The sequence below is a fragment of the Thunnus maccoyii genome, chromosome 6, assembly GCF_910596095.1.
Source record: "Thunnus maccoyii chromosome 6, fThuMac1.1, whole genome shotgun sequence".
NCBI lineage: Eukaryota > Metazoa > Chordata > Actinopteri > Scombriformes > Scombridae > Thunnus > Thunnus maccoyii.
The window spans coordinates 3,484,451-3,502,863 of record NC_056538.1 but is presented as its reverse complement, the minus strand read 5'-3'; the positions used below and the strand labels follow the sequence as shown (position 1 = coordinate 3,502,863).

Below are 18,413 nucleotides of genomic sequence, written 5' to 3'. Positions count from 1 at the left end.
TCTGAGCCTTTGCATAATGATAACATGATATCACAGTGTAACAAGAGCATATGTAACATCCAACACTGCCTCGGCAATGAAGCAATCCATCATGTCTGTTGCATGCAGGTGTCTCTAACCTTCCTGTTCCTCTGAGGTGGAAATAATCCTATAAATAGGCTAAATGGAATGCAGATGATAGGACTTAAACAGTAAATACACTGATCACATGCCAGGTCCGTTTAAACACGACAGGGGAGGCATGTGAGCAGTGGCTGGATGTGCTCACACACACTGCTTCCAGTGCTGACCGGCGTGATTGTTTACAGGCCTGCGTTCAGTTCAGTTTCCAGGCTCTGAGCTAGTTATCGATTTAAATTGAGACACAGAAGCTGCGGTGCCCTGACTACAGCAGGGAGCATGAGGATGCTCTGATGTGGCTTTCATTGAAGAATTCAGGACCATCTGCTTCACAACGGTAGCAACGGAGGCAACATGATGTCATGTTCTGCGTCTCTGCCACACATACACAAACAAACCCATCATCTCTGTGTCCTTCAGTGACACAACACTCCAGTCAAATGTAATGATTTCTTTCTATTTCTTATGTTATTATTATTATTATCATTATTATTATTATTATTATGTTATGCTAATAATACAGGTTTCAGTGCTTCAGTGTGAATGAACCCTGTGCGGCTCTTACATAAGGAATGCTTGCATCCTTAAAAAGGCAAAGGGAAAAACACTGCACCCCATCATCCCTCCTGCCTCAGTACGTCAGCAAGTCATTCACTGTTGCCTGACTCATCCGTTTCATGAATGAAACGACATAAATTCACTTATACAACTAACATCAGGCTGATAAAATAACACTGAATCAGTCATTGCGTGACTGTACATCACATCACACTGAATCTGGATGTTAAGGTATAAAAGCATCTGTAAATATTACCACCCCAAAAAAGGTGACAGCCCACAGAACCGAATTCTGCATTGACCCAGATTTTATAATTAAGCTGCCTACTTGCCCCCTTTCTCCTCTAAATACAGAGGGGGGAAGAGGGGACGAAAAACATTGCAGGCTAACTGTTTATTTACCTTCCTGTGTCTTCCTTTGAACACCACAGCAAAGGCTCCATGTCCGACCAGGTCTTTTCTGCTGTACTCAAAATCTCCCACTGTCTCCATCGTAATGGGCTGATGGTCCAGCTGATGCTGGGCACTGTGGTGGGCAGCTTTGAATGTTGCTCTCCTCGTCAGAAAATAATCCTGGAGCAAATGATCCACTCAGTCCTGATGCTGATTCTTGCACTGCGGTTTTATTTCATGACAGGCTGCTCTGATGTGTCTTATTGCATAAATAAGAGATGCAGTCGGGACATGATGCATTCACATGCCCTCTAACTAGGTTGGGATGTTTGTAATATCACACAGAGCAGACGGCTTTGAGCATGGCTAGCAACAATCCTGAGCTAAACTGTATCAGTGCCAGCTGTCAGTCTTTGACCCAGTTGGATAGCTGCAATCCAGCTTTGCATTACTCACCATGGAGGCTCACTAACACACTGTACGTCCCCAGTCACCAAACCTGTTCAGAGGGACAGTCTACATGATGCCAAGCCTGCTAGACATGACCATGCAAAGACTAGAGCAGCTGCAGACACCGAGCTATCTGTTAGCCTGACAGTGACATAACCGTGTGGCTACACCTAGCGTCATAGCTGCTGCCCATAGCAGGTCTCTGCAAACATGACAGCAATATTATGGAAATAGCGCTACCCTGTTGGGTGACAATGAATAATTTAAACTGCGTCTATCTGAATAATACAGGCTGTAGCAACCTATAAAGCTAGCCAACATCCGCGAGCTAGTCAACAGTCACTGTTAGCTTCAAAAAATCTCAAGGATGCAACACAAATGTCAACACAGGACTGTTGTTTATCTGAAGGCGTTAGTCCTTGTTATCTGTCCTCTTCGACCAGACGTCCAAGTCCACAAGACACATTTCTGTCCTCTCGAAAAACACAGACGTTTCGCCAGTGAGCATTAATTTCATCCGTGTGACATAAACGAACACTTTCGTTGTTTCCTTCGTCGTCAAGTCTGACGGGACAGCTAAGGTTAGCGTAGGACAGCCGTCAGCTTCAATTACATTTCCATCCACGTCAAGCTACTGTAAGTTAACGTACTAATATAAACTACAATTTTCAATCACTGTACACCTCTGTCACATCACAACAGACGGCAGGTCCTGCCGTCCTGACGTTGAGTTAAACAATACTGAGAGCTAGTGCCATGTTTCTCTTTTATACGCTATCCTTCCGCGAAGGCAAGCTTTGAACCTTTCCTTCCGCTGCAAGGGTTAGTCCGTCTGCTGACGCTCTGAGGACGCCTCGAAGAAAAACTGAACACGCACTAACCAGGATGTTTATATAAAATTAAAATAAGACAAACAAGACTTTTTTATACTTTTGAACCAAAGTTAATTCAAGGATGTGTGCAATTAAGGATGGTTTAAGTTTTCATTTTATTTGAAGAATATATCAAAATGAATGTGAAGTGACATTGAGATTTACTACAGGAAAGACATTTTTGGAGATGTGATTAAGTGATAAATGAAACATAAAGTATTGGTCTAAAAATAGCTTCATAAACACTGATACAGTATGGGCACACTGAGGTTGTGACTGGGTACATAACATCATAACATATGCTGTCAAACAGAAAAAAAATCTTCTCTTAGAAATAACAGAAATAAATACAAAATTTATGGGGGCAGCAGAGATACACTGAGCTTATTGTACTTAACAGTGTATAGCATCTGTTTGGAGTTTTATACCCTCTGGTGGCTGAAAATATAACAGACTTGCTTGTTCAACCAAACCTTACCTGTGAAAAACATAACAGGCTGCAAAAAATATGTCTATAATTTAGGGTTCAAGCCCATGGTACTGAGTCCACGTGTTTGTGAAAATGCTACCCAATGAACATGACAGCTGCCAGCCTGATGAGGGTCAACTTGTATGTTTTTTAAAGGTGGTCTCTGAGACCTAAAGTCTGACTGACACACAAAATACTTGCTATGTTACACTTTTAACCTCTGCATTTTTAAAATGAGGAACAGATTCCATTTTCCTGCAATTTTATACAATTAGCAAGTTTCTCTGAGCTACATCTATAACTAACTTTTCTACCTTACTACTGCTGCTTTCCCACCTGCAAATAAAAAGGCAATTTTTGTGTATTTTTCATATTAGAATGATTCTCTAATGAGCTGCTGCTCTGACAGGAGGCCATACAAGAAATACATTAATGAAATACATTTCTGACAAGTCTAGGGCCCACATATAGTAGACACTAACCAACCACAAAGAGATTTTAAAAAATAGTTTGGTCTGAGGTTGTGTCATAAGCCAACCTCCATCAATCAGCCGGTAAAAATAACAATTTAAATATCAACAATTTAATCATTGGCTGACAAAGAAAACAGACACATAGATTGGCCAATTTCTATTTAGGATTTTTTTATGTTGACCAGGAGCTTGAAGTAGCACCACACCGCCCACAGCTGCACCACTATTTAACCCTCTGGTCATGCCTGAAATAGCTGCTTGGCTGAGCTGCTGACAAAGTCAGATAAGCAGGCACTACTGAATTAGTTAAGAGGAGTCCTTCACTCTGTCTCTCCTCTCTATGGGGTCCTTCATACTTTGGGTCCCACAGCTTAAGCCTCTATGAGCTCGTGTGAAAAGAAGGCACTGACAACAGTCCCTGATGCCTTCCGCAAGTCCAGAGGAACTTGCAGGCAGCATGGTTGATCAGTGCCTTGCTCAAGTGTGCCATAACAGGATGAAATGTGAGCTGTATTGAGTTATTCATACATTCATTATACACCGTTTGGACTAGTGTGATTGTGCATGACTTATAAACAATGTTCTCCTGCTTATACTTCGCAACCAGGGTTTTAACCATCACTAAAAAAATGAAAGCATGTCATAGCAATCCTTGCATCACCTTAGAACTCAGTTTAAGATCTTACTGATGAAAATTTGATTAAAACTGGCAAAACTGCCTTGGCTTTCAGGTTCAATCCAGATCTTGTATGTGCTGCTGTTTGGGTTGTGCCAAAGTCTACAAGGAACAAAGGTGAGTGAGGCCTTGCCAACAGGGCCCGCAGACTCAAGGATGACCTACCAGAGAAGATCTGGTTTATTACCTCTTCTCATAGGTCAGCATTTTTCTAATTTTTTAAAACAAAGCTCTATGCAACAGACTCACACCACACCTCCTATTTCTCATTTGAAAAGTTGGTATTGGAATTTTATTACTTTGTGGGCACAGGTTGAGACAGACACTAGTTTACAGCTAACAGCTGGCCATCCATCGGCTATTTCTTGTATAGTTTCCTTCCTTGTCTTTGGTGGTTAGCAGAGTAGACAGACTGATGAGCATGGACTGTGATGATGATACAAACTGCCCCTCGCATCTTTTCTAGCCCACCTTAGCAGTTGTGTCACACGCAAGGTAGTCTTGAGCTGTTAAACCTTTACTGAGACAAGGAACATGTTAGACTTTCCAGATGCCCAATAAAGTCACGTATATCCGGATGTGTTTTGCACTTTTATGCATGGAGCGACCAGTTATTATTCTTGTGGTATCACAAAGCTGTCTAAAAAGAGTTAAAGGGTATTGCATTGTATTAAAAGCTGTTATAAGCATTATAAGCTTCACACAGATATATATATATATATATATATATATATATATATTATTGCATTGTATCAGATTGTACAGGTATACCATAAACTGGTCACTCAGTGTATTGTACATAGAGGACAAACAACAATATAAAATACAATAATAAAGTGCTAATGGCTAATTGGGTGTGTACAACAGCCATTGAGTTTCAAGTTTATAATCCAGATGCACTGGTGTGTGGAATCATTTTTGCTGTGATTGTGATAGATATAAAGTTGGTGGCAGTGTGGTGAACCAGTGTTGTCCAGGGTTTTACATATGAGGTCTCAGGTCACAGGAAGTACAACTCAGTCTACTCGGTCTGTGAAAACAGTGATGTCTTCTGCAGCTCTGGAGGACCTTTGTCAAGTCTAAGAAAATAACCCTGATGATGTCATCAGGGTTATCTCAGGTTGAGTTTGGAGGCTAAAAATAACAGACAGTCTGTATTATGACCTGGGTGCGTGGTGTATGTGTGATTTTCCATACTCATACCAGTGGTCTAAGGATAGTTTTAGACCAGATTAACCAACATACAGACAGACTGTTGGGCTTTGCCTTCACCTAGTTCAGGTTGATGTAATGTAAAAATATGAACAAGACTTTTGGTTCCAGAGATCAGAGACTAACCACCAGGGACCAGGGAGTCACTTTGCCACACCTTTATGGATATGTGTAAATGTATGATGGAAAACATATTTTGATTAAAGAATTATGTTTGTACCCTCATTTTCTACTGACTACTATTTTCTCCTTTATAAATGTCACTGTAGCACTGACAAAAGCACAAAACACGTTCAACAAACAAGGGTTTAATTTTACATAGAAAGTGTGCATTCTGTCAGGTTTCACAATGGCTATTTCCCACTAATTATAGTGTTATTGAGTCTGACTCATACAGCCGCTCAGATAGTATGCAGCTCATACACAAACAATACATTCAGAAATGTAAAAAAAAACAATCATTAGATGGCTATAGTCTGTTCATCTTTCAGTTCTTCTTCTTGGCTTTGGCTGATGTGCTTCCAGACTTGGAGGAGGGGTTGTATGTGGAGGACAGCAGCATGGTGAGGAGCAGCAGCACAGGCACCAGCAGGTACGGAGCATATATGGAGACCAGCAGCCAGCGCTCCTGCAGGGTCTGGGGACCAGGGTGGGGTTTCGTAGGGAACTGATAAAACAGGATGTGGGCCAAGATCGGGATCAGTGTGGTGGCCACATGGGTGGAATACACGATGGCAGGAGTCCTGATCCACTTACAGCCACCTGGAAGACAAGAAATTAACAGTATGTCTTTAGCACAAAGAAGTTCCAAAACAAACTCTTAACAGTGAGGTTTGTAGGCTATCCACAGTACAGGAGACTGACTCTGGAAAAAAATGGGTTTTTTAAATCTATTTTTAAATGTCATTTTAATTGCTGTGAGCACCACAAATGAAAATACACTGACCTCTATTTAAAGTAGACTGTCTCATTTTCAAGGTGTTATCCAATATGGCTCCTCCACCACTCTGTACTTACATCACATTAAAAACAAGCTGAACTACTAGAGCAACAACTAGAGGAGATTGTCTTACTCCTAGAAGACAAAGTAGTTTTGACCATTTTGCTTTTTCTGTCAGGGCCTCTCAGGATTGGAACAACTTACCTACTATTCATTCTCCACAACATTAAGAGCCTGCTTCATTACAAATCAAACTTGTGAACACTACAACAGTGAGGCGTGTTTGCGTTGTTTGCTATTATTATGCTTAGTGTGCGAACTGCTCCTGCTTATCATTGGCTCTGTACATAATATACACACTTCACCAGGCCTACCATTATGTTGTCATGCTGTTGTTGATATAGTGTGTTGAAGAGCTATCTGTCTGGTCTCTATGTAGTGCAGACTCTTTATATCTGCATATTTTCACTGCTTTTATTGTTTGTATTTTCACTGCTTTTATTGATAACATTTATGTTTTCAACTATTGCCTGCAAAGGGAATACAAACGAAAATTAGCCTTTCTGGCTAACTCGGGCATATTTTCAGTAATGCTGTTAATAGCTGTCAAATAAAGAAAAAAAAGAAAAAGAAAAAAATACTGATTTGGAGTCAGAGAAGTCAGGGACAGTCATCTTGTCTATGAATGACTAATAAACCCCAAACTATCTGCATGATTACAAGTGAGAAAATATAAAAAGTAAAATTTTAATTTTATTTACCAGAATTTAATTGTCATTCGGTTCTCGTGTGAACATAGTACAAATCCAGGAGAGGTCAGTGTGAGCTAGTGTCCGTCTGTCCGGGCCGCTGACGTCACACCAAACTCCATTACAAAAACTGTCAATTTAATACTGACCTGTTTATTGGTGAAAACAAATTAAAATATAACATTGTGAACTCCTTAATAACAAATAACTTACAGTCCCAAATGTCTCTTCGTGGTTCACCAAGATGTTTTCACTGATAGTAGAGTAATACTTTATTCACAGTCTACTTGCTAAGAAGTTTAAATGTACAGGGTAAGCTAGCACACTATGAGAATCAGTTCTTAATATGGACTCGTTATTTTAATTAGAGTTACTATGTGAGTGCCGAATTCAACACTGGGTCGTAAATATTCTAATAAGCCATTCATTCATGTTTATATGCGTGTTTTTCTGCGTCATTGAACATGGCAGCTTTAAAAATAGAGGTTTTTAAACAGGTAGTCAGTCATGACCACTCTGTGTAGGCAGGTGACACATTAACGGAACAGATTTGACCACGCTCTGTGTTAACTGACCTTTTAGAAAAGCATATGCTGCAATAGGAAAGAAAGGTGTTTGAAACACAGCTTCGCAGAAAATAAAGGACTGGAACCACTGTGGAGGATCCAGCACCATCGGGTCTTTGAACTCCTCTGCATACCACTTCAGAAGCTCTTTCAGCTGGTGGAAAGAAAGATTCAGAGAGTAAAATGAACTGTCTCAAAGCCACAAAAACTTTTTAACTTTGTTTTATTGGCAAGCAGCGTATTTAGCCACCTTATTCGGTGTATTTTAACTGGCAGCCTACTGGCACTTACCGGCTGAGGATACACATGTCCGGGTAGAAGAGCTTGTAAGTCAATGAATAATGTGATAGGAATGTGAGAGGCAAAATAGAAGAAAAATATGATTTCTAATAGACGAATGGCCATCATGTCTAACTAATTCAGACCAAACGACAGGTACGGGACAAGGTGGACCAAGTTTGAAGCAGTCGTGTGTCGTAGAAACGCGTGTTCCTAGGCTGGATCCTATTGGCTAACAGAGGGAAGAGGGGCGTTCCTAAACGCACCATCCATCCCACACAGGAGAAGATATTGGACATGCTGCTTCAGGTGCTCCTCGTAAATGTGGGAATTACTACAGCGGCTGGTTTTGAAATGAAATCAACTGTAACCCTGTACAACCTTTGATTAAATATTTCTTGTATAGTTTTTCCCCCTCAACATTATTATGTACTTTTTGTATGTATGGCAAACACTTTTATATGTTGAGTTGAACTGTTATTTTTATCCTGCTTCTAGGACCTTGCTGAAATAATGTCCACATAGCCCTGACATTATGTTATATATGTTCTTGATTTCATAAAGTTTTAAGATAGGATAATAAATAATTTAAAAGGAAAAAAATCTATCGAAATAGAAAATAAATAAGTAAGTAATAATAATTATTAGATAAATAAATGCAAAAATGTGGATTTATTTTATTCTACTGTATAGAGGTTGTTTTTTTTACTGTGCTGCTGTAGTCCAATGAAAAAGCAGATATCACACATAAAATGTATGTTTTAATGGATTTATATAAAAATAGACTGTACATGATTAAAGAATAAACAATACTTAAGTTAAAGTATAAAAATAGAAGATAACTGATATTTTACAATGCCAAACAACATATTCATTTTTTTTATCATGCACGTGTGATCATCTCACAGTAGTCATATTTCATACAGCACTTGAAAGGCTGCCACCCAGCAGATAAATGTAGCCTAAAAATAATATTTTAAAATGTTCAAAATACTGCCTGATCTGCTGTCTTGATAGATTTATTTAGATGGTAGCTCTGTCTTCCATGGTGACACTGGAAGCTCGCAGACATTGAGCTTCATTGTATTCAGCGTCTTCTTTCACCAACATCTGCGGACTCTCAACATCCACATAATCCTGCAATGAAGAGCTTTTATTAAATCACTTGGAAATTTTCATTAAAAAAAAATCATAACTGCAATCTACTGTTTGTCCAACTGCAGTAACAAAACTGTGGTTCGTTAAAAAAAAAGATCAAATAATATCCACTCACATACAAGACGTGATGTTTTACTTTTCCATTCAGTGTGGGGGTACATTTTGATAGTTAATCACTGAACATAGAAAGAGTTCTAATGACAGAAACTCAAACTTCACCCACACTGTTTGACTGACAAGTCATTTCATTAGAAACATCACAGCAGTAAGTGTTTAAAATGAACAGGCGTATTCAAAAATACCCTCTAGGAAATGCACCAGAATTATAGAATAATCTCTACACATGCATGATACATGATATGACTTTACTCATGCTTGTTAAGTCATATGGGTTTAAATCCAGCAGCTGTGAGCTACATATCATTGATTCAGGTTGAGACTATTTTTGGTTCCAGTTCACAAGAAAAAAATTTGTTTTGTTCATTTTTACAGATTAATACAAGGAAAGAATATAAAAGACAAAGAAGCAATGACATACCTTTAAAAGAGCAAAATATAATTATACAAATGATTTCAAAGATTAGAGTGGCCAGCTGTTGCTTACCGCATCGCTTTCTATGATGTTCTCCAGCATGCGGACAATGTCTGTGAATGAGGGTCTCAGAGTGTACGGCTCCTGCCAACAGTCTTGCATGACATGAAGTCTGTGAGGTTTACAAATTCAAGAGCTTCATCATGTTTTGTACTAATTGAAAACAAATATCCTATAAATGACTCAAAGTCTTAATGTAAGAAAAAGCTTTTTAGTTTATGTTATACTATACCTGGAAATAGAAAAAAATGATTAATTACACTACAAGAACACTAGATTTAGATTGATCTTTAAGGTCCTATCTGTCTTTTTATTAAAAGTCTAATTGATCATTGATCTGTCAAAAGGTCTACCTCTGATATCACAGAATTTATTTCCCCAGATTACATGTATAGAGAAGAAATAATGCAATAAAAATGTTCCATAATGAGCTGCATATCATTAGATGTTGATTTTTACTGTCACATTATGTTACAAAAAGTGTTTCCACCCTGCAAAAAACACAGCTTACTTACAGCATGTTTTTTTGGATTTCTTGGACATGAAAAGAATCATGTTACCTTACAGAATATTAATGTGGAAAATGATGGAGCTTAAAAATCCAATATATAAAATCCTCTTGTATACATTGGAAGACATTGCTTTAGGTGTTATATATTATGTGTTATTACAGAACAGACTATCAAGTCTTTCTCTAAACACTGTTGCTAAATTGCTAAAAAAAAAAAAAAAAAAAAAAAAAAAAAAAAGCTAAGAAGAAATGAGACAAAGCATTTTCACTCACATCTCTTGTCTGCAGCCTTCAGGGTTTGTGTTCTTATGGCCGATACAGATGTGGTACACCACTGCCTCTGATGTCTCCAGGTTCGGGTATGGTAATGTACCTGAAAATGTCATATTTACATATGAGTTATTCTGCAAAATAAAACAAACCTAACCTGATGACATTTTGTATCCATTAAACAAACTTTGATTGTCTGTTTAAATGCATTTTCTCACTCAAGCTATCTTTTGAAACTTACAGTGTATTTTAATTTCAAACTGTTTTGCAAGATTTAGCCTTTGTCATATGGTCACATGTGAGTTCCACCATTATTACAACCAATATCCAGTGTTTGTCAGTTTTAATCATATATCCAGACTAATGGCCAATGATGTTTTATTGTGGTAGGGAATACAAAACTACTATTACTGAACAACTAAAGGAGACACTCAAAGACACAAAGAAAAAAATCTTTGCAGCTATACCTGTGATCCAAGACCAGCACACCATCCAATAATCCAGTTTATAACCAACATCAGCCTCTTATATTTGTCTAGCCGTAAACAGTTTGTGCCACATCTGTTATTACCTGAGTTACCAACTCACCAAACATCTGCATCTCCCACAGCACAATGCCAAAAGCCCACACGTCTCCCTTGAAGCTGTAATAGTTGCTCTTGAAGTACTCAGGGGGATACCAGCGCAGCGGCACACGTTGCTGTACAAGTACAATGGAAAATGTGATTTTACACTCAGCAGTATAACCTGTAAATACGAATCACCAGCTCATTCAAACTGAAACCCACACCACAGACTATCAGAGATAAACATGTAATTTTAAAATGATTCATGACATCAGTATGCTGTGTGACTGGTAATTGTAATATATTGGTATGATGTTAGTAAAGTAAAGGGCTCATGGTGGAAATTCTAGGTAACTCTGATACTGTTACCGTTGGTCTTTCTCTACACCAAGACCACACGTCTCTAAAACTCATTTCCTGTTGCAGAGAATGAGATACACAAGATACACACAGCTGACCACACACATACACATGCACGACACATGAGAGAAAATAGTCACCCGGTGTCACAAGTTGTGGTAGAGGCTCATACATTTTTACCAAATGCTACAAGTGTGTATAGCAATGATAAGAAATGGAAATCACAAGAGGTGTGACCAAAAACTGACACAGAGTGTGGTCGAAAATGACCAAAAGATTTGACGAAAGTGGCTGAACGTGTAGTAAAAAGGAATGTGACAGTGGCATAAGGTTTGGCTATAAGTGGCACAAGACACATTTTGTGCACATAATGCATTTTGTGCAAAAACAGTGAAGCACATGGCACTTGGTATTCTAAAGTATGCACATTTAAATATGTGTGTGTGTGTGTGTGTGTGTGTGTGTGTGTGTGTGTGTGTGTGTGTGTGTGTGTGTGTGTGTGTGTGTGTGTTGATATCGTCTGACCCGTGGGTTTCCCCAGCGGCTGCTGCGGCGGCTCTTCATGTGTGTTAAGTCTCTGGCCAGGCCGAACTCTGCCACTTTGACCTCCCAGGGAAACTTATTGACCATGATGTTCCTCAGAGCCAAGTCACAGTGCACAATCTGCAGCACAAACCACATGACACTGTTTAGCAAAGGTCTTTCATGTGTGTGTGAAAAGACATTTTGGAATTCTTAAGTTAGATATGTGTGGTAACATATCATTATTCATCATCCTACAGCTGAGTGCTTAATAACACATTTTTACCATTTTGGAGCGCAGGTGCTGCATGGCCAGAGCGATGTGGTAGGAGGCAATGGTGAGGAGGCTCTGCAGCTCAGGGTCTGCACTCAGGTGGACTTTGTTGGTTTGCAGGAAGGTCCTCAGAGTGCCGCAGCTCACATACTCCATGATGAGAACGTAAGGCTCTGCACAAAGCAAAACACACTCATAGAAAGAGGGGTTTACAAGGTGGCACATGTCCAAGGTTTCATTGACTTCCATCTATTATCTTCTAACCAGGAGCACTGTACTGTAGTACAGAACAGTGGTTACAAGCTACTCTCTCTCCTTCCTTACAGCCAATAGGAGCCAGTTTCAACAGTTGCATCCTTTAACCTGTTTATGTTGAATTGTATCTCACCCTCAGTGGTGTTCCAGTCCAGTAACTGGAGGATGTTTTTGTGGTGCACCAGTTTCCTCATGATGGCAACTTCTGTGTTCACATGCTTGGGACGGACACCTGCGGGGAGAAGACACAAAACATCAAATCAAAGCTGTACTAAATACTTTTCATCTGAATCTAAGAAGACTCTTAAGTCCTAATGCGGCAAAACGTGATTTCTGAGGTCCTGGTTAAGGTTGGGGGTAAGGTGTGAACTGAGGTTAGGTTAAGATTAGGATTAGACATAAACTGGTTATGGTTATGGTTATGGTTATGGTTAGGATTAGGGTTAGGCTGTGCAAAATGAATGGAGTCAATGCAAGGTCCTAACAAGGATAGCTGCGCAAATTTGTGTGTGTGTATGTGGGAGTATGCTTTAAGTCATTTTCAGGGACACACACAGACTTAACACCAGTTGATTGGAGACAGCTTCGGACAAAAGTCATGTCCCCAATTAGTAAAATACTGATTTTCGGGTCAGTGGTTAAGGTTAGGATTACGTTATGGTTAGTGTTAGATTAAGGTTAGGGTCAGGGTATGTCTCCAGGAAATGAATGCAAGTCTATGTAAATACCCCAAAAGTGACTTAAGTAAGATTGTGTGTGTGTGTGTGTGTGTGTGTGTGTGTGTGTGTGTGTGTGTGTGTGTGTGTGTGTGTGTGTGTGTGTGATTTCATCACATGTTTGCAGTTTAGAACACAGTTGAAGACGTTTTTGTACTTGGATTACTGTAATCCATGAACATGTGCAATGGCAGGTCTGGAGTGTAGTTTGGTTTGGGTTTTGTGGGAAATGCAGGAATGACTGACATCCTAGATACTGGAACTACTTTCTTTCAATGAGATAATCCTTATGAAAGCTGTTGTCAGCATGCTCTGTGGATTATCCAGAGTAACATCCAAACTGCTTCCAAAAATGTCGTTTTTCAAACACTTCCATTGTACTGAACTGGCTGCAGAAAAATCACAAGCAGATATCTCACAACCTCACCACATAAAATCAAACTTATCTGCAGTCAAAGACATTTCTTGGGTTGTGTGATTATAGATGTTCATTTGTAATTTGGGTGAAATGGTTAGTAAGATTAAGAAATGAGTAAGACTAGAGGAGGAAATGTCAAACAATAGAATGCTGGAAATACCTCTGTATTTCTATTTGGGTTCAAGGTAAATTTTGTAATGAAGACACATTTGAAAAATATCTGTTAAGGTGCCATTTAAAAAGTAAGAAAAAGAAAGAAAAGTTAGCCGCAGCATGGCTGAGTGCAGGGGAGGAAGGAGGTGGGCTGAATGTTTTTTTCTTCACATTTTCACTCACACTTTCCTACCACAGCCTCAACACTCTAAAGTAAAGAAGTATTTGGCAATTTGTCATTTGACTCTTATTTCACTTTGCAAATACAACTATATACAAATGAAAAGAATGAGAAGCTCAAATTACATTTTGCATATAACATAGTTATGCTATTTCACTACGATGGCTGAGTCCTGTTTAAAACTAAAGTTTGTAAAATTTAACTTTTAATTTAGCGTCCTCAAAACTGAACTTTAACAAGAAAAATATGGTTTTATGCAACTTACAAAACAATAAACTGGTTATTGTATAACATATATACTAATGTACATTTGAGTGTCTATTGAGGGTGTAGCCGGGATATAAATTCTATTAATCTGATATATAATTTTGACAAATCTAATGTCAATTTTTATTCATTTTGAATGTAAATTATCCTCATGACTAGTGAAACAGCAGCTCAGTAAGGCCTGTTTACTACCATTTACTTTGGCTTCTGTTTACTGTTTTTTTTTCCTTTACTTTTTACTCAAAAACTGAGATTATTTCTGCCTCAAAGAAAACTTTGTAAACCTGCAACGGACATTTGAAATGTAAAATATGCACCTTCTTTGCTGATCTTGCAGGTGAACAAGCTGTGGCCTTTACACGTCCCTCTGGTCATCCTGGCCTGGTAGAAGACGCCCTCTTTCCCTGCTTTGATCAGCAGCAGCAGGTTCAGGTCTGACTTGGTGAAACGAGGACCCTTGGATGGATGACATGAAATATTCTTGTGAGGTGACTTTTCAGCAGTGGGCTACAGCAGGACATTGAGAAGACATTTGCAAACCAAAAACAATCCTAGATGAAGTCATAAACTTAAAGCTGCATTGCACCGGAACTGAGTTATTTTAGCTCTAACACGAGTCGCAGTGATGATATCTATGGCAGAAAAGAGACATGATTAGCATTAACACTGTACATCCACACCAGTGACTTGACACAGATAGAGCATGTGTCACATGTACAGTTAACATTCAGTATAGCCTATCTTGCATGCGAGATTTCATCTGCTATGTCCTCTAAAAAAAAAGTGCTTCTAAAATAGGTCAAATATTAGGAAATATGTCTACATTGGTGTATATAATCGTGATGACATGAGGTACCTGCTGCAGGCCTCTCCACAGCCTCCTGGAGGACAACCTGACTGTGTTTCTCTGATGCAGGGGAGTTTGGGGAGGAGGCTCCTCGTCCTCCTTCTCCTCCACTGCTGGCGCCACCCTCAAAGGCATGATGGAGGCTTCCAGCTGAGGAACAGCACCAAGCAACAGCTTGTTCCCTTGCAGCCCTCGAATGGTACGGACCAAAGAGCGATATCTGCGAGATAAAGTAATGTTCACTGTACAGTAAAACACATTCACACATTCCAACACAAGCTCAAGGCAGCTGTGCCAGAGGGTCATGATGTATCCAGAAAAAGGATTGTTTGTCTGGTCTTAGTTATTTTATCATAACTTCTGTAAATCAGAACATCTAGCTGGCATCATCCTCTGTGGACCATGAATGTCAGTAGAGAGTTTCATGGTAGTCCATCTGATGGTTGTTGAGATTTTTCAGTCTGGACCGAAGTGGGGGACCAACATTGTCATCCATAGAGTGTTGCTGCTAGCATGGCTAAGATGCTGACTAAACCCTGAAGGTCATCTTACAGCATACATAAAACTGAATGGTGAGTAAATGGAAATGATGTGGCACAAAGTGGAATAAAATCATGTAAAACAAATGTGACACGATATAGGCTTATGTGAAATTTGCATAAAATTGAGTCTGATTTCACACAAAATTAAGAATCATTCTGTATGAAATAAAATACTTAAGAATCAGACAATATAACCACAACATCCTTGGTTTGATTTTGATCAGTGACCGCTCACACGTCATCCCTCTCTCTCCCCATGCTTCCTGTCTGTCAATAAAGACTAAAAAAATTTTAAAAAATAAATAAAATACTTATATTTTGTACAATAAAGTCAGAGACAAAACTTTTAAATATTATTATATAATTACATAATATATATTATTTGCCACACTGAAGCTACATTGTTGTTGGGTGGATGATATTTTAAACTTTGCTATTCTTAGATCCTCACCACTAGTGTGATGAAGTTTGGCCTGGGGTAAAGCTGGAACTTTGACATGACAGGAAAACCAACACTGGGTGTAACTAACAGTGTTTATGATGGCTGGACTCCAGTGAAATGTGTCAGTTCCAGGAACCAGGTACAGTCCACGCTGACCCAGTTATCACATGTTATCAGTTACACTTGTGCTTTACTTGCTGTGACAAGTTAACTCTGCTGTAAAAAAGGCTATTTTATTGTGAAAAACGAAGCCATCAGTTTACAGGGTATTGCATCTTGTATGACTGATTCTCAGTCAAACAGGAACATCCGGAAACACAAAGATTACTGTGCTTTCTGCTTTAGTCTTAAAGATGTTTCACTGCGTGCTCTCAGCTGATAAAAATCAATTTTACACATAAATCTTGCCGAGTGGAGCATTAACTTAACCAGAACGGTAGAGCTCAGACTGTCTAGTAAAGCCCAATTCAGCCTCTCTGACTTACTTTTTTAAATACACGACCCCCAGCAGTGCGAACACCAGGACGGTGAAGCAGAGGACCCCTATGAGGACGTAGACCAGCGGGTTCAGGTGCCAACATTCTGAAAGACCAAACATGTCAGAAACAGTCAGCTCCAAATGCTATCAGTATGTGTCAGTAAATGTTACCTGCGAAGTCCAAGAACTCACCTGAGCAGGAATTGTCAGAGGTGGAATTACAAAACATCGTGTCATCTACTCAGTGAAGCAGGTAAAAGATCATAACTTCAATCTGGAGGGTGATATTGTAGCATTGAAAATAATATCAGTCATCCAAAGAAAGGGGAAACACAACTCGCTGAGCTGTAGGGAGAATATTAATCAAACTTAATCCAAACTAAACAAATGGGACGGGAGAAGATTACAATATGACAATATTAAAAGTAAAATACTAACTTTGTAGCACAGTTTGATGTAAAATCGGACCTACGGCCGTCTCATCTTGTCAAACCTGAAGCCCCAAACACAGAGAACACACAGTAAGCGAGGCAGTAAACTCATACAGTTCATAAAATGCTCTATGATCAAATAAAACAGCCTTACCTGTGTTCTCTGATGACCACGAGCTTGATAAAGTCCACTGAATGACTCTTCACTGACTGTGATGCTGACCAGAAACCCTCCAGAGAAGTTCAATCAAAGCAACCTTTATTTTGTTTGCAGTACATGAAAATGCTAAAAAAAAACCTTCAAGAACTGAACCATGTGTTCTGTAAACCTCTAACCTTTCTTTATTGTCACCGGCAGGAGCTCTCATCGCTTGTAGACCACAACATAAGCAGAGGAAATGAACAGAAGCAGCAGGTGGTTTGAGCTGCATGATGCTCCAACACTCTGTTTGATGTTCAGTATGAGTGTCACTCCGCTAAACACGCTACACAATGGTCATATGAATTCACCCAAACTTTAAAGTTTGCATTAATAGACAGTTGCTGGGAACACTGATAATTTTAGTCAGTTTACCAAATGTTTTCAACCAAAACTTTCAAGAATTTTTAAAATCTATTTCATTTTTATGAAACTCTGCAAGCAAAAAAAAAGCACACGTGAAATATTTCCTGATATTTTGTTCATATTTAACCCTCCACTGACTGGATTTCATTGCCCTTTGACTGGTGGTGTATTAAGTATTCCTTTCTTTAGAAAAAGTAATAACACCACAGTGTCAAAAACACTCCATTTTTGACATATTCCACATTTAATAGAAGCATATATTCTGCAGATCCCCTGTCATTGTTATATCATTACAGATTTATTTCACTGGATTATTATTAATAACTAATACATTAACATGTAAGCAGCATTTTAACACTGTAGGTGGTCGAGATGGAGCTAATTTTAAATACTTCATATACGCTTGGGTAGTTTAATGTAATATAACAATGCATCTTATTTACATGTTCATCATAGGTTTTTAAATTCTTAATGAGAAAAACAACTAATAACTAATAATTGTAGTGGAGAGCACTGTATCAAGTCTAAAAAGTAAAAGTACCTCAAAAATGTACTTAAGTAAATACGTTTTGTCCCTTTTGCTCAATAACAATTTTGAAATTTAAGGTACAGCTGATCGTTTTTGCAGTTTAGACTCTATCGGAGCAGCTGATTGGCTAATCCTTACACTGTAGAATCAATTGATATAAAAAGTGACCATACATTTAAATTACTAACTACAAAAAAGAAGTTGATTTAGTGCTAGGTCGCTCTTTAAACCAGAGCTAACTACAGAATCCACCAACAGAAAACAGCTATCATCCAAATTCCTAAACCAACAGTTTGACTGGTATGACTACCAGTCAGTCTCTATGGCCCTGCATCTGTGGCTTGAGGAACTAAAACGTGGCAGTATGTCAGTCAGGATAAGATGAAGGGGGAAGAGGTCGAACTCCTTCACATGGTGTGAAGATAGAAATAAATATCTATTTCAGAAGCAGAGTTTGCTTTGGGGAAGTTGCTGCAGAGACCCTGCGTGTGGTTTCCTCTCTTATCTGCACACAGGCTCACTGCAGCAACAGTACATCTTACTCTGCAACAAGGAACGTGAGCATGCTGACATGATGTG

At 38.9% G+C, this 18,413-nt stretch overlaps 3 protein-coding genes across 6 annotated transcripts in view; all 3 read right to left on the bottom strand.

Annotated features, from left to right (window-relative positions):
- Window positions 1–2,261, bottom strand: part of ulk2 (unc-51 like autophagy activating kinase 2) — a 41,061-nt gene extending 38,800 nt beyond the window's left edge. The window contains exon 1 of the mRNA XM_042413494.1: window positions 1,081–2,261. Within this exon, the coding sequence (XP_042269428.1) occupies window positions 1,081–1,170 (90 nt within the window). The 5' untranslated portion in view covers window positions 1,171–2,261. The remainder of the gene's footprint in view (window positions 1–1,080) is intronic.
- Window positions 2,262–5,515: 3,254 nt separating this feature from the next.
- Window positions 5,516–8,071, bottom strand: tmem97 (transmembrane protein 97). The gene is made up of 3 exons (XM_042414630.1): window positions 7,770–8,071; window positions 7,488–7,632; window positions 5,516–5,985 (listed from the first exon to the last, which is right to left on the bottom strand). Exons 1-3 carry the CDS (start codon window positions 7,884–7,886, stop codon window positions 5,711–5,713), a joined length of 537 nt encoding a protein of 178 aa, XP_042270564.1. The 5' UTR covers window positions 7,887–8,071; the 3' UTR covers window positions 5,516–5,710.
- A 481-nt stretch (window positions 8,072–8,552) lies between these two features.
- si:ch211-167j9.5 (tyrosine kinase receptor Cad96Ca) lies at window positions 8,553–17,112 on the bottom strand. 4 transcript variants are annotated; one of them, XM_042414853.1, is made up of 13 exons: window positions 16,895–17,112; window positions 16,748–16,802; window positions 16,502–16,654; window positions 16,317–16,413; window positions 14,857–15,067; window positions 14,318–14,456; window positions 12,399–12,497; window positions 12,023–12,183; window positions 11,740–11,877; window positions 10,877–10,988; window positions 10,292–10,391; window positions 9,520–9,619; window positions 8,553–8,894 (listed from the first exon to the last, which is right to left on the bottom strand). In XM_042414853.1, exons 3-13 carry the CDS (start codon window positions 16,536–16,538, stop codon window positions 8,781–8,783), a joined length of 1,308 nt encoding a protein of 435 aa, XP_042270787.1. In that variant the 5' UTR covers window positions 16,539–16,654; window positions 16,748–16,802; window positions 16,895–17,112; the 3' UTR covers window positions 8,553–8,780. The 4 variants fall into 4 exon arrangements, with proteins under 4 accessions (XP_042270787.1, XP_042270786.1, XP_042270790.1 ...); XM_042414852.1 differs by having other exon boundaries at window positions 16,502–16,583; XM_042414855.1 differs by having other exon boundaries at window positions 8,780–8,894; window positions 9,520–9,602; window positions 16,502–16,583.
- Window positions 17,113–18,413: the final 1,301 nt, after the last annotated feature.